Source organism: Lathamus discolor, chromosome 10 (assembly GCF_037157495.1).
Source record: "Lathamus discolor isolate bLatDis1 chromosome 10, bLatDis1.hap1, whole genome shotgun sequence".
NCBI lineage: Eukaryota > Metazoa > Chordata > Aves > Psittaciformes > Psittacidae > Lathamus > Lathamus discolor.
In genome coordinates, this window is record NC_088893.1 from 20,123,291 (window position 1) to 20,138,293 (window position 15,003).

Here is a 15,003-nt window from a genome sequence, read left to right on the forward strand (position 1 = left end):
TTTGAAAGGATGACTTTATATATTGAAACCAATGTTGTTTGCTTGCGCTCAGCACTAGTTCAGAGTCAAGAGCTGGTTCCCAAAGGGCTCTCCTGGATACACTAACCAAATGAGGAATCTTCTCCTGTAATTACATTTCTAGGGCAGCAGACGTTTTCTGATTCATTTAATATGTGCCATGTTGCATTTGTTAGGGATCAGATATGTAACAGAAGCCCTGTTACCTTGAAAGTACTGCTATTATCAAGTACTGACTTAATTACAGTTTTATCTAAAACCAGATCAGGTCAGCTTGGCAGGAGCCATTTTTTAGGCTCCCTGCTGCCCGGTGTCATTTCCTCCCTCCAATTCCTGCTCCATCAAGCCCAGCATCAACCCATTGCCACATCTGCTTTTCACTCATCCCGGTCTTACAAAACCTATTGAATATAAACCCAAAGAACCCAGGGGCTCTGTGGGGCTCAGATTGGTTCTGGCAGCTTTTACCCTTCCTGACTTCGGGAGCTGCTGACCCCCAGGTGATTCCTGTAGGCAGGAAAGAAGCGTGGTGCCCACTGCTTCTTGCATCCGCACTTTGCCGTAGCTGATTTTGTTTAGCAAACCCACCCGAGGTAAGGCCCGGAGCTGGTATCTGCTCACTGTCATCACTTCCCTCTTTCCTCTGATTGTTATGTGCCCTCCACAGCTTTCATAGCAGCCCCCACTTCCCTGGAAGCCAAGCCAAGGCAGCAATCTTCCCCCTCGGGAAACGGCTTTGTTAGACTGAGCAGTGTCTGGTGTGTCACTGGTTGATCCTCCTTTTTGGTTGCCACCGAAGGAGGTTTTCCCTTTGGGAGAGGAGGGAGGGCATCTGGGGACATCAGTTCAGGGACGCTGGCTCTGCTCGCTGCAGCACTGGGTTTTCTGATGTGAACCCCAGGAGGAGAACAAAACTGGGGCTTCAGTGTCCGGGGCTGCTCCGGGCGGTACCTCACTGCCCCAAATCCCCAGGAATTCCTGATTTGGTCTGTGTCAGCTCAGCCGCTTGTGCAAACAGCGTCAGGCCAGGGCTGGCCACACAAAGCAAGGTCGGGTATGAGCCGTTCTCCTGGAACGGAGGCACTCGGAGCCAGCACAAAGGAATCTGTGTCTCCCCTTCGCTGGCATCCTGGCAATTAACCCAGACAATCACAGCTCACCCTGTCTGGGTGCTGCGTGCGGGGCTCTGCGGGGCACTGCGGGGCGCAGGGGTCACCTGTCCCGGCCAGCAGGGTCCAGCTGCACCATGGCCCCAGCATATGGGGCAATGGAGAGGCCAGTGTCAAGCTGGGAAGTATGAAAAGAATGGAGAGTTTGCCTGATTGCAGAAGAAGTGAGGGAAATCGCTGGGAATTAATTTAAAGAAATATATGTCCAGAAAACTGCAAAATTAGGAGTCGCCTTGGATCAAATGCGGGCAGCCTGACACAAACATTGACAATATTTTTTGGTGTATTTGATTTTTTCCCCCCCAAAAAGGGTGGGCTACAAGAAACCTGCAGAGAAGGATTTTGACAAGGGTCTGTATGGACAGGACAAGGGGAGCTCTGCAGGCGCTCTCCCAGGGTCAGACCACCCTGGCCTGAGGAGCTGAACCCAGGGCATCGCTGCGGGCAGAGGGTCCCGTCCCTCAGGACAGGGTGAGACGCTGCAGCGCTGCAGGGACTTGGGGAGCCCCTCCCAGCCCTGCCCTGCCAGCTCCTGCGCAGATAAAGAGCATGGCCCCGGCTAAACACGGCCACCATGGGGAGTGCTTGGGGAGCCGGATAATCCGCAGGCAGAGGCCGTGCACTCCGCTTGAGCACGGTGCTATGGTGATCAAACACAGTAATAGCCTGCCCGAGCTGGGCCGATGGACTTGCCCTCTTGCATAGTTGAGAAATACTCTGTACTCGATCTGGCACTGTGCTGCCTGCAGATTAAACTAGCGAAGGATGAGTTCGGCCTCAAAGTAATTCTTTGCATCTTCGGGTTTGCTCTTTTGAAGGTTCTTCAGTTTCATTTTTCACTGTGTAAAGTCACAGGAGAACCTCACAGCAGATAATAAAGGCAGAATGAGCAAGAAAATGAACACGACAAAATGAAGGCAATGGGAAAGAATGTAAGTCATGCTTAAAGAGCGCTGTAGAAAACACAGTTCACTCAACCCCCCAGGACACAAATATTTAATTGTACAGTAAATAGCATATTTTTATTTGAAGAGAGGCCGCTTCAAGCCACATCTCACAAGCCAAGTGAATATAAACAGGAGTGCAGCACGGCTCGCACAGCCCCCGTGCCCTGCTGCCATGGGAGGGGGAAAGCAATGAAACCCAGACCCACTGATTCGGAATTGCTACTGGTTTCAGAGGGACATCTTTGTAGGGAAAGGGAATTCTGCCCTCTGGGAACCTGAGTGAGACGCCACGGGGAAGCAGGATTGGGAAGGAGAAGGTTGTAGGGAGGCAAGGGTCCTGGTGCTGACCCTCGCCTGGGCTGTGCATCTCCACTGCGGACACAGGCAGAGCAGTGATTCCTTCAGGACCTCCTGGTGCTGTTGTGGTGCCCTGCGTGCCCTTGCAGCAGGTAACAGATGAGGAGCTCTCCAGTCACTTGGTGTTTTCAGTAGCAAATTGCTCCCCATCATCAGTATTTTATCTGCTTGCTACAAGGGCACGTCCTCTGTGAAAGTAAACACGGTGCAGAGATGGGGTTTCTACACCAAGGTGAACAGGAGGAGGTGGATCCGCTTACTGTGCTCCTGCCTCAGCGCTGTGCCTGGGAGATGCTCTGTGCAGCGTGAGGACGCTTCACACCGTAGCCTTGAACAGGGAAAATACAGGCCTGGGAACGTAACCGAGATGAGGAGGGTGAGGACGTCCTCCTGCTCCCACAGCTGCACTCCTCATCTGCAGCATCGGTCCCAATGTCTCCAAGAAGCACAGTGAAGCCACCAGGCAAAGGCACCGTGGGCACGGGCTGCAGTGGCGCTGGGGGGCTGCAGGGTCAGGCAGAAGGAGCTGCAGCGATGACCAGTTTGTCTGGGCTTCCAGGCAAAGCTGGGAGAGCTGGTGGGGATTTCCACAGGGCTTTGGAGATCCCATTCGGGGCTTGTGAAGGTATTTTTATCCAGGAAGGGCAGTGGCCTTGCTGTGATTGTGAAAATCAAAACAATTTGCGCTCGGCCAAGAGCAGGGAGTTAACGTGAAGCTGGCACCAGAGCAAAAGGAGTGTGTGTGAGGGGTGGTCACCGAGTGCCAGGGAGAGGAAAATCTCCATCCCGTTTCCAGGAGCAGGGACAGAGCATGGAGGGCTGGGACCACTGAGCAGAACTGGGAGGAAATTACTATTTACACAGAGAGAGGCAGTGCTTACATCCCTCTGATGGGTCGTACTGGGGCTAATGCACAGCAGACATCCTTGGAAACCCTCCAAAAAGGAAACTGGAGTTTGGTTTGGGAACTTCTGGTTCTAATTCCTGGAAACACAGCTTCAGCTCAATTTCACAGTGGTTTGTGACTTTTTTCCAGTGGTTATACAAATTTTGGGAAAACATTCCTCTCCTTGGAATTGTCTTATGATAATATAACCCCACTTAAGTGGTCAGAGGTTTTGTATGGCTTCGAACCACCCCAGAAGGCGCCTGTGAGAGGTCGTCCCCATCTGCCTCGCACTCCCCAGCAGAGGGATCATTGGGAACTGTTTATCCATGGCCTATTGGCAGGTTTATTACAGCCTGCCACTGTGCTCTGACACACGAAGCAAGCGAGCCCACGGCATCCTTTGGGCTGGGGTTTGAGCTAGCTGCGGTGGCAGGGGCTGGAGCCGGGTGAGCTTTACAGCCCCTTCTGGGACTCTATGGCTCTGGGCTTCCAGGTGCTCTCCATAAAGGGCTCATCCTCCTGCTGGGAGTGGGATCAGTTGCAGGGTGTTAGTGCTGATGGGACACGGGGCTGAGCAGGGTTTAAATGCTGCTGCTCCAGCCAGTTCCAGCCTTTGGGAGAAGCCCTTGGTTGGAGTCGCTGTGCGGGGCTCACAGCCTTGCTGTAATGGTGTGTGCTGGGGTCTCCTCCTGTTGCAGTGCTGAGACTTGCCTCCAGCCCCTGCGCAGCCAAAGGCAGGTACTGGTGTGCACTGGAATGGGGCACACGGGTGTTTAGTGCAGGTGGTGACCAAAGGCTTCCTGGCATGGGTTTGGGGTCAGTGTAGGGGCTGTGGTTCTGCTACAGGCGCTCACGTGGTGAATGCTGTTGGGATGTACCCTGGCAAAGGGTCTGTCTCTCTTAGGAGCACTGTTCATGGGGTCACAAGATGCTTGGCTTTAGCCATCAAGAAATTTCCACCCTGGCCCCCATCCAAGCTGCTATTTGCTAGCAATCTGTCAAGCCTCCAGTAGCAATGGTCTCGTTCCACTCGGCTGCGAGCAGGGGAGGGAACGTTCCAAAGCTGTCAGGGAATGACTGATTATCCTGGCTCTTGCTTCCCACCTTGGCCGGGGAGCAGGGGTCCCTGGTAGGGTCAGTGCTGCTTCCACCTTGGCCCTGCAGGACAGCCTGGTACAGTCAAGAGATGCTTCACTGCCCAAGTCATTACACAGGGGCAAGGCCTGATGGGCACTCCCGAGGTGGAGTGACCCGGCAGTGTGGGGAGATGCACCATTAATGTGTTACACTCCTGATGCTGCGGCTCTGCCAGACCTTGGTGTCACCGCATCCCCTCGCGGGCCCCTGCACCTCTGCTGTATCCAGCCCCTAGAAGCTGAGCAAGGCTTCTGCATGGGGAGCCTGCCAAGGAACACAGGGCGGTGGGACCCCTCCAAACCAGGAGGGCTTGAAAGCTCTGTGCCAACAGCAGGAGCTGGGAACTGCTTTATGGGATCCGTGCAGTGCTCATTTCCTTGCCCAGCTACGTGGCCTGTGGTTCATCTGGCGCAACCGGGCGCTCGAGGCTGCAGATCCAGCTGAATCTGATGCTTGGGCTGTGCAAGACTGTGATTTTAACCTGACCAGCTCTAAGGGTGTCACTTACAAAGGAGAGCTAAGGAATGTACAGAGTCCTTGGCATTGATCTGAGTGGAGGTTTTCAAAGGGGGTATGTGGGGTGTGTGTGATGGAAACTGACTTCCAAGTCAATTTTGGTATAAAAAGGGTGGGTTATGTCTCTGGGAGCTGACTGCTGCTCTTCCATCTCCAAGGTGCACATCAGGGGAGTCTTTCTTACATCCTACATCCCCCAGGGTCCTGCACCTCTCTGCCCGCGTCTCCCTCTCCCACCACAAACCCTGTGTAACAAGCTGTGGAAGTGTTTTTCCACAGAGCATTACGAGAGCAAAGCTCCCGTGTAAAACACGGAAAAAGGATAACATTTTGTGTTTGCAGAGGAAATGAGCAGCAGCTGCTCGGCTGGGCCCTGGAGGAGATTCTGTCTTTCCCCCTGCCCCAAAAAATGTGAGTAAGAACAGACAGACCGCTTGGCCTTTCCTGACAATGGAACTTTGTCATCTCTACAATTACCCCTGTTATTCAAGTACTTCTTCCATGAGCATCTTTGAAGATTTCCTCCCCCTTGGTTCAGTTACTGCTTTTCCACTGGAGCTTCCTGCGCCGCAGCCGTTCCCGGGGCATGACTAATTTCACTTTTCCACTTAATTGAGAGCTTGTTCCTGACTTTGCCTTTGTGTGTTCGGCTGTAGCTTGGGCAGCCTGGTTGGTGCCTTGTCCCTGCCCCACATCCACCTGTCAGCCCTTTCGTTTTCCCCTAGGAAAAGCTTCCCAGGAAATTTGGACAATGCCAACGACCAACGCTTCCCTTCAGAGACCTTTCCACTGCGGCGATGCAGTCCTGTAGGAATTCGTGTGGCTGCCAGTTTAATCCTTAACTTGAGCCCTTTGCTGGGGAAGCCTACTGCTCTGAGCCTTTCTGCTTCCCAGGAGGTGTTAGCTGAGCTTGCTTAGGGGCAAGGTGAGGCCTGGGATGCTCTCAGCCTTCAGATGTGTGGGGGTGTGTAGGGGACCGGGACGTTTGCACTAGCTCTTATGGTGGACTTCCCTTTGCTCCACAGAATCCCCACAGAGGGGAGGCCTGGATGGAAAAGAGCTAGTGAAGCTCTTGGGCAGCACAGTGAAAAGCTAGGGATGCAGGGCATAGGGGGAGAGGTAACCTGGACCATTAGCAAGGAAAGGGTGATCTGCAGTGCTGTTAACCTTGTCCTTGCCTGGAAGATAATTACATATGCAAATACATGCATGTAAGTAGTGAAGCTCCCTTATGTGTGTTCTACCTGCATCATGTGGAACGCCTCTAGTTGTCCTAGCTCCCTGACCCAGTAATTTCTTACCCTCATCTTTGTGTCTGAAAGACCATCACATCTCCAGAAGCTGTGAACATGTAGTCATTGTCTCCACGATGTGTAACATAGAGTAAATCATGCTGCAGATAACAGATAATAATGTAGTGCTTTGTTCTGCCTCGATATGTGTGCACAGTGCTGTTAACATTTACAGTGGGAATGGTGCTCCAAAATGAGCTGGAGAAGGCTAAAATGAGATGGTCATTGTGGCTTGAATCAGAGGGGTTTGTGTGTCTGTAACTGAGCTTCTGCAATCTCCCAGTGAAGGCATTACTCTTAACTTGTAAAACAGAGACATCATTTATTCTATGTGCAACTCCTGGGCAGGGCAGTGTGAACACAGACCCAAGCATGATGATTCTAAAAGCTGCTTTTCTGTGGCTCTACAGCATAAGCTTCTCATGATGCTTTTGATCGTCAGGCTTGGATACCATCACCGCCAGCAAAGTAAGGGCAGACAAAGGAGACATTGAGTGTAGAAGGCTGGCTCCAGTGCCTTGAGGATCCTTGTCCTAGAAACAAAAGTGAAAGCATAACATCAGGCTCAGAAAAGCCAAGGGGATTCATGCGTATCCTTGTGCTTTGGGGAGGGTCCTGGCAGCAGGCTGGTTTAGGTTGCAAATGGCTGGCAGTCAGGGCAGGTCACAAAGCAGAGTGTGAGCCTTAACAATGTAGTAGAAATAAAAGTAAGCTGCCATTGCACTTGGGGAAGGAGGAGGCAAACAGCACTCTGGAGAACTGTGCCGAGAATCAACAGAGCTGGGAACAGTGCCCTCCCCTGCAGCCTTATTCCTTATTCCCAATGTGAATGGACTGGCCCAGTTAGCAGAACTGAGGGGCCAGGTGACGGGTCAGGGTATATACGGCTTCTCAGTCTTGGCTGGAGAGGACTGAAAGGGATTTTCCTTTATTTTTAACAAGGAATCAAGGCAAACAAACCCCCTGAATCAGCTGAAAGCACAAGCACCAGAGAGCTCTCAAGCCCAAGGAGCGTTCCGGTGCTCGCTGCACTTGGAAGCCAGGTCTTGGTTTATGTGCTCTGACACCTGCCAGGAAGATGAGAGGAACCGGAGCCATCTCCTTCCAGAGGCAGCTCCCTTCGGATGCGGTGCCTGGGGGCTTTGTGCTGGGGTTCTGCTCCCAGATGCCTCCGGGAGGCACGTGCCAGGCGAGCAGCTTGGCAAAGGTGGTGCTGCGAGAGCCGCGTGTCCTGGACATGTCTGAGCGGGTGTGATGCTGCAGAGGGAGAGCAGGAGCCGGTCAGCCTCAGATAGACACAGGCTTGCAGCAGCACCAGTGACTGTAAGGTGTTCTCTGCGGGGGAGAGGAACTGATTGCCCAAGGCCCACATACAGGGACCTGGAAGGAAATAGATGTGGAGATCATTGCTGCAAGGACACCACAGACTGACTGATAGCATCTCACATGAATACTTCCAGTCATACCAAAACCAGCTTCCAAACCCAGTTACCAAACCTGTGCTGCCTGTGAAACCCAGGAAGACTTGGCAGCACAATGATGAGTATTGCAAAAATCTCACTGGAGGTTAACAAGTGTAAGCTGGGAGCCAAAGAGGTTTCATGGGCTGGGAGCAGGGACTCTGGTCCATCTTGCTGTTCCCATCAGGGAGATCTGCTCCCATGCGGAGGCTCCCATGTCACTGCTGTTCAGCAGCACCCATCTTCTGGTTGTCTCACCCACCCCTGCAAATCTGATTCATGTGTGATTGCTGGCGGCACAACTCTGGAAGGAAAGGTACTGTTCCTCCATGAGATTATATATATCTATATAAAGATCGTGTCAGCTATATGTAAAACTCATGAATGCTCAGTGGAGGGAGCACTCTTACGCTGAAGATGTCCCAAAGCTTTTTGCTGCAGTCACATGTAAATATCCTAACAAAAAACATACCCAGAGCACGTTTCCAGGCTGACACAGCTACACTGGAGAAGGGGAAGCTCATGGTGTCTACTCTGGAGTTGTATTCATAGCTAATAAAAGGGCCAGGCTCAAAGATCTGATCTCCAGGAGGTTGTCAGTGCAATAGGTCAATATATGCCCTTTGGTTTACAACGGGGAATTCATGTACATCCACTGTGATGGTCTAACGTATTATCTACAACACTTTTTTTGCCATATACAATGCTTCCTCTGTGTCTAGTTCAATAAAAAAAATCCTTGAGAGCAGGGAAGATGGAGTGTGATGTATAGTCACATAATAAATAGACCTTGAACATTGCTGCTTGAGGGCAATTCCAAGAAACCTCTCACATAGCTGCTGGTTTGGCAGTCAAGATGCCCATTGTAGTCTCCCCGGCTTTAAAGAAATGCATTAGTGTGCTCGAGCCTCTGGTGTTCAGAGACCAGATTAGTGGGTGCTTTCCCACCTTCCCTCCCCAGTACCACTGGTTCTGATTCCCACCGGCAGTGGGGACACTGCTGGGACTGGGATCACCTGTCAGGGGGCCTCTGAAATCCCTGATGCGAGGCACTCTCAGGTTTCCATCCCCTGGCAGGCACCGCGGTGCCTGTGTGTGGATGCCCACGCTCGGCACCCCCCGCAGCCTCCCCACGGGCATCTGTCGCTCTGAGGCTGTGGAGACGGGGCTGTGACACGCCGGGAGCTGACACGGTGGCACGATGCGGGGATGGGGCTGGTTCCCACCTCCCCTCCTGCTGTCACTCCGGCTCCTGCTTTACCTGACTGGTCTCACTTAACTGGCAGAAAGCTTCCCTGGAGGAGAGGTGGCTTGCTCCTGCTTTGTTAGCAATGACTAATGTTAGCCAGCGTGAGGACGGGGGCAGGAGAATGGAGGTGCGGGGACGCTGTGCTCAGAGCAGGGAGCTGATCCCGTTGAAAACTAGCTCTGAAAAAGAATAGCTGGTAATTCCCAAACAGACCTGCCTCATCCAGCTGCTGGTGTGAGCCACCAGCCGCTGATCACCAGATGTGATGCTGGTGTGAGGGAGAGCTGGGAAGGGCAGCTGGGGCTGATCTGAGCTGATGGCATTGCAGCCTCCCTCTTCCTCCTCTTGATCGTGGCTGGGGTGGCCCCTGCACCAGCCCTGGTGGTTGTTTGATCCCAGAGTGAACTGAACTAAGTAGAAACTGCTTTTCCCTTTTACTTTCTTTTTTCTTGTTCGGTGCTGGATTAGTTTCCTGCTGACTTTGCTCCCTGGGCGAGAGAGCTGCGGGATGCGGGCTGGTGTCTGGGCAAAGGAGAAGGTGTTAATGTGTGGTCAAGGTCAGGCGCAGGGGTGGGAGTGTGGGACTGTGGCAGCCGCAGCTTTCCTCTGTTGAAGTCGGTGTGGGCACGGCCTTGGGGACGTGTGGAGAAGCGCTCCTGGAGACCTGCAGGACAAGCTCTGCACCCATGGGAGTCAACGGGCAGGTTTCTGTGGTTTCCAGTGTTACTGGACCGCTACACAGAGCCTGATTGCTTTGGCTGCCTTGGAGCTGAGACAACCAACCTGCTTGAAAACATACATCAAAGCAGGCAGGGAAATACCCAGGGACTGCAGAGGGATGCTATCAGCTACAGGCAGGAGAACGTGGAAGTTTGGGGGTTTCGTTTGCTTATTTTTTCCCTTCAGCAGTATTCTTTTGCAGTTTGGATGCACAATGCTAGGAAAATAGGGCTGCAGGATGTCCATGGCTGTTCCTCCCCACTGCCCTGCGCTGCTCTCACACTCAGTGCTCAAACACAAGGAGCGTATTCTGATTAATGCAGCCTAAGCAGGAAAAAGGGGAGATGACTCCATGATCTGGTGCATTAGTTGCTGCCTGCCCGAGGCCTCAGTTCCAGTTCTGTGTGCGGTATTTCAAGTGTGACAGAGCTTTGTCATGCCTCAATTCTGCCCTCATCAGAAAATGACAGTCTGAACACTGTCACTTGCTGTGGTTCTGGGAAAGTGCTGAAAAAAACCCGTTTCCAGACCCAAATATTCCAATCCTCCAAGGCAGTGTCCTACAAATCTACTTACAGGTTCTTCTGTATTAGCTCTAAGTGCTGGAATGCTTTTCTAGCACGAACAATGGTGATGTCAAAGGATAAAGCCAAAATATGTGCTCCTGTGGCTTTGCACAGCGGCGTAATCCGAATAACATCTACTGCTTTTATAGGGCTGTATGCATATGGCATAAATGGCAGCTAATTAAACTTTATATCCTGCCTACAAGATAAGCATGTAATTAGTATTACATCCTTTTTTATAATTAGGAGGCCTCATCCAAAAAAACGTGGCTCACAACCCATATTTGAAGGCAGTGACTCAGCCTGAATTAGGCCGTGGCGTGAAGATTGAGGAAATCGTGCTTTAGTGAGTAAAAAAAGCAGAGACAAAAGGTTGTGCCGGGATCAGGTTGCTGCGCCTGGACTCATCCGCTGGCAAACGCGGGCGGGTTAACTGTTAACATCGGGATGGGGCTGGGTCCCAACCCGTGTGTCAGCCCTACGGGAGGCTCCGCTCTGGGCGCGACCCCCGTCTCCCCCAGCCTGCAGGAGAGCACGAAGCTGGCACCGGCTCCGCGCCGTGTTTCACGGTCGGCTGGACAGGAATGCTGCCCCGTTCGATCCGCAGCGCGCTGGCGGTGCGGAGCAGGGCTCGTGTCGCGCCCTCCTCGCCAGTGTCTGAGCGGGGTAAAGAGGGAATTCCATTGAGCCGGGGATCAGCCTTGAACGGGTCCGTTTGTCCCAGCCTGGGCGGAGGGGCCACCGCGGGTTTGTGCGTGCGGTGTCCCTGCCCGGGGGGCGGCTCACCCCGAGCTTGGCGCTGTCATTCGTGGTGAGAAAGGGTTGTCTCGGATCCGAGGGGCCGGCAGCGGTGGCCTCTCCCGCTCTACTTCCCATTAACCACCATCCACCTTACGGCAGCCCGAGCCAAAACCACGACGAGGAGCGATTGCTTTGCGGGCTGCAGTTTGCTCCTGGAAGCTCGCAGCTGAGGGAAGGAGGTGACGAGGCAGCTGCTGCGCCCCGGCCAAATTCCTGGCGCGCTGCTGAGAGAGATGCGCTGCAGGGACCAGCGCCCGGCTCTGCGCACGGCTGCGCAGCGCGGCGCTAACGATCGATGCCCGTCTCCCTCGCTGGGCCGGAGGCGGCCCGCTCGCAGGGATGCAGAGGACGGGGCCCGCGGTGCCCCTGTGCCGGTGCCCTCCACCAGCGGCCGCGCCGGGGGACCGCGGGTTTAGTTCTCAGCTCTCGCTGCTAAACCCGCAGGGAATGACCCCCGCGCGGGGGCTCCGCGGCGAGGCCGGGCCCGGGGCCGGCCCGGGGCTGCGGGCGGCTCTGCCGCAGGCCGCGGGGCCCTGCAGGGACCCCGCCGCGCTCCCGGTGCCGCGGGCGGGCGGGGCGGAGCCGGGGCTCACCCACGGCGCGGCCCCGGGCGCGGGGGGCTCGGGCCGGTCTCTCCCGCACGCCCGCAGCTGATTGGCTCAGCGGGCGGGAGGGGCGGGGCTCGCCGGGGAGGTTGGGGGCGGAGCGTCTCACGCCGTGGCCGCCCATTGGCTGGAGGTACGCGCGCGGGCGGGCAGCGGCGTGCGGGCCCTGCCCGGGCGGCGGCAGCAGCGGCGGCGGCTCCAGCGGCAGCTCCGGCCCCGCCGCGCCCCAGCGCCCCGCCCGCCCGGCCCCGCTCCGCCCGGCCCCGCTCCGCCCGGCCCCGCTCCGCCCGGCCCCGCTCCGCACGGCTCGGCTCGGCTCGGCTCGGCTCGGCTCGGCTCGGCTCGGCTCGGCTCGGCTCGGCTCGGCGCTGCTCGGCTCAGCACGGCTCGCCCCAGCACGGCCGCTCCCGGGGCGCCACCGCGGCGGCAGCAGCTGCCCGGAGGGGCGGGCTCCCGAGCGTTCCGGCTCTAAAACTAACGTTAAATTTCCGCGTTTTGGGGTTAATTTTTAAAAGCCGGTGCTGTCGCCCGGGCGGCCGCGGGCAGCATGGGGCTGCCGGCGCTGGAGTTCAGCGAGTGCTGCCTGGACAGCCCCCAGTTCCGGGAGCGGCTCCGCTCCCACGAGGCCGAGCTGGAGAAGACCAACAAGTTCATCAAGGAGCTCATCAAGGATGGGAAGTCGCTCGTCGCCGCCCTCAAGAGTAAGTGGGGGGCCGGGGGTGGCTCTGCCGGGGCCCCGCGCACCCCGTCGGCCCGGCCCGCTCTGACCCGCCTGCTCCGTGGCCTCCGGGTCCATCGGGAAGCAGCGGCTCCCATCCGTGTTCCCCGGTTCTGTGGTCTGGCTGGTCCGGCGGGATAGGCCTGGTCCCGGCCCGTCGGGATATGCGTGGTCCTGGTCCATTGGGATGTGCCAGGTCGTGGTCTATTGGGACGTACCCAGTCCCGGTCCTGGTCCACGAGGATGTGCCTGGCCCCGGTCCATTGGAACATTCACGGTCCACCAGGTCCCGGTTCTAGGCCCTGAAGGGGTTGTGTTCTTTGAGGATGCTTTGGCTGGGCTGGTGGGTAGGTGCCGTGTCCCCCTGCTTGTCCTTTGTACCCTCTCTGTTCAGGGTGGAGGACACCCAGTTCCCCTTTCTGGGCTCTGCCTGAGCTGCCCTCACTGGTGCCGACAGCGTTGTGTGTTGTTGTGTGTTGTTCTGTGTGGGGCCAGCAGGCTGGGGGCAAAGCTGCATGCCACTGGTTTTGGGGGGGGGATGGACGCTGTGGGTCCGGGGCCAGGGAGACCCTTGCCTATGGCTGGCAGCATCCCTGTCCCCCTCAGTCCCGGCTGCTGTCCTCATGGTGGGTCTGGGGACACATTTGCATGGCCACCCCATTGCCAGGGCTGGGTGGGCTGCTCCCCGAGGCTCTATTCCTGCTGTTCCCACCCCCACGGAGTTATTTGGGGTTTTTCCTCTAAGTGTCTTTGGCCCAAATCTCAGATCACTTTGCTGGTCAGTTTCGTGTACTGAGTACTCATCGTGAGTTGTCACTTGCTGAGATTGCCTTTGCCTGCTCTGCTTCAGTGCTGTGGGGTGGGAGAGGGACACATCCATACAAACCTGCCCTATGGAGCCCCCGTGGCGTTGCCTGTGACGCACCAGCCTGGCCTTGGGGACATGGCACAGTTACTGCGGGAGCTGGTGGCAGTGTCACCCCTGGGGTGCACAGGCAGGCGATGCTAAGCCCACCACTCCGTCCAATCCCAGCCAAGGGGCAGCCATGGGGCTGATCCCTGCTTCCCCATCAGCTCTCACACCAAGCCCCTTGGGTGCAGTTCCCCTGTGCTGGAGTAGCAGCTGGTAACATCTGGATTACAGGGACCCCCATTGTACCAATTCTTGGCATTCTGGGTTCGTAAAACCCAGCCCGACAGCTGTTGGTGTATCTGTGGCTCTGCAGGTCTGAGCTGTCTTCCGCTGCTGTGTTTGCCTGTTGAGCTGAAGGCAGCCTGTGCCTGGAGCGTTCATTTTGTCACACAACAACTCCTACAGCATTGTTCTTCACTGAAAATACATTTTAGGAGCTAACTGGTGGGTCCCAGGGGTGCTCATCTCTGGGCTCAGTCACTGGGTACATTTAGTGAGTCTGTGGGTAGGTGCTGGCTGTGCCCTTGCCCCATTGTGCTGCAGGACAGGTATTTTTGGGTGTTCTGAACTGTGTGTGCTCACGGCTGCCCGTGGGCTCCTGTCCCACTGGCTGTGGCTCTGCTGCTCAGCCCCCGGGCAGGAAGAACGCTCACCGGCCTCCGGAGATAAGGATGTTTTCATGGCTGAATTGTTTTGGAGCCTCTATTGAATTGTGTTCCTGGATTAGACCTTAATTCCTGTGCAGGGCTGGTGTGTGTGGCACTGATGCCCAGGCTGTGGTCTGTAGGGGCATGAATAGTGATGATTTTGCTGGAGTGTTAATCAGTGCCCAAGCACAGGCGCTGCCCCGTGTATATGGCTGCAGGTGCAGTGGGATTCTCCCCTCGGATGTGGTCTGCAGGGTGCTTTGAGAGAAGGTTTGGGGGTCCATGGGGCAGGGGCCTGTGGGTGAGTGTCCCTTCCCTGCTGTGATGCTTGGCTGCTCTTTGCATCCTTCTCCTGCTGTAAGAGTGACTTCACCACCCGTGCAGCTGCTGGAGAGCCATGATGCCTCTGACTTCTCCCACAGGCACTGGTCAGGATCTGTCCCAGCTCTTCCCATGTGTGTTACCCTCAGTGTGCGATGGGTCTGAGCTCTGGCCATGTTCCATGAGCTGTTACAGACCCTCCAGACACCCGTTAGCACAGATGAAGATGCTCTGTGGTGGAGAGCTGCTGTGGGTGTCATTCCTGGGTTGGCACAGCTGTGACCCGGTGCAGTGGTACCCGGTGGCCATTCCCAGCAATACCCAGGTTCTCCCTTCTCTTACCCACCTTTTATTTTGTCTCCAAGGGTTCATCTCCCCGTGGCTGGGCAGGGTGGCCCTATCTCACCGGCATTGCCTCGATGTGTGCTCCTTGGCCATTGTGCAGGGCTCATGGATGCGGGGGCGGGCAGGTCCATGGAGCAGCAAAACCCTGGTAGCAGCCTGCAGCCCCTGGCATGAGGGGCTTGGAGGTGTCTCAGCTCTTGGCACAGTGACCCAGCCTGCAACTGAAGTTATGTGGAGCCTTGGCAATATCCTCTCTCATTTTCCTTCCTCTTGAGTTCTCTGCTGAATGTTTCACATCCTCTTTGTTGTAAGACAGGCGCGAGGGGAACGTAA

General features: G+C 55.7%; 1 protein-coding gene across 2 annotated transcripts in view; it reads left to right on the top strand.

The window, feature by feature from the left end:
- The first annotated feature begins 12,035 nt into the window (after positions 1-12,035).
- The window catches only part of ARHGAP26 (Rho GTPase activating protein 26), a 117,267-nt gene continuing 114,299 nt past the window's right edge, over positions 12,036-15,003 (top strand). The window contains exon 1 of one of the 2 annotated variants that reach the window (XM_065690775.1): positions 12,036-12,427. In XM_065690775.1, the coding sequence (XP_065546847.1) occupies positions 12,274-12,427 (154 nt within the window). In that variant the 5' untranslated portion in view covers positions 12,036-12,273. The remainder of the gene's footprint in view (positions 12,428-15,003) is intronic. The other variant, XM_065690774.1, reaches the window with a different exon arrangement.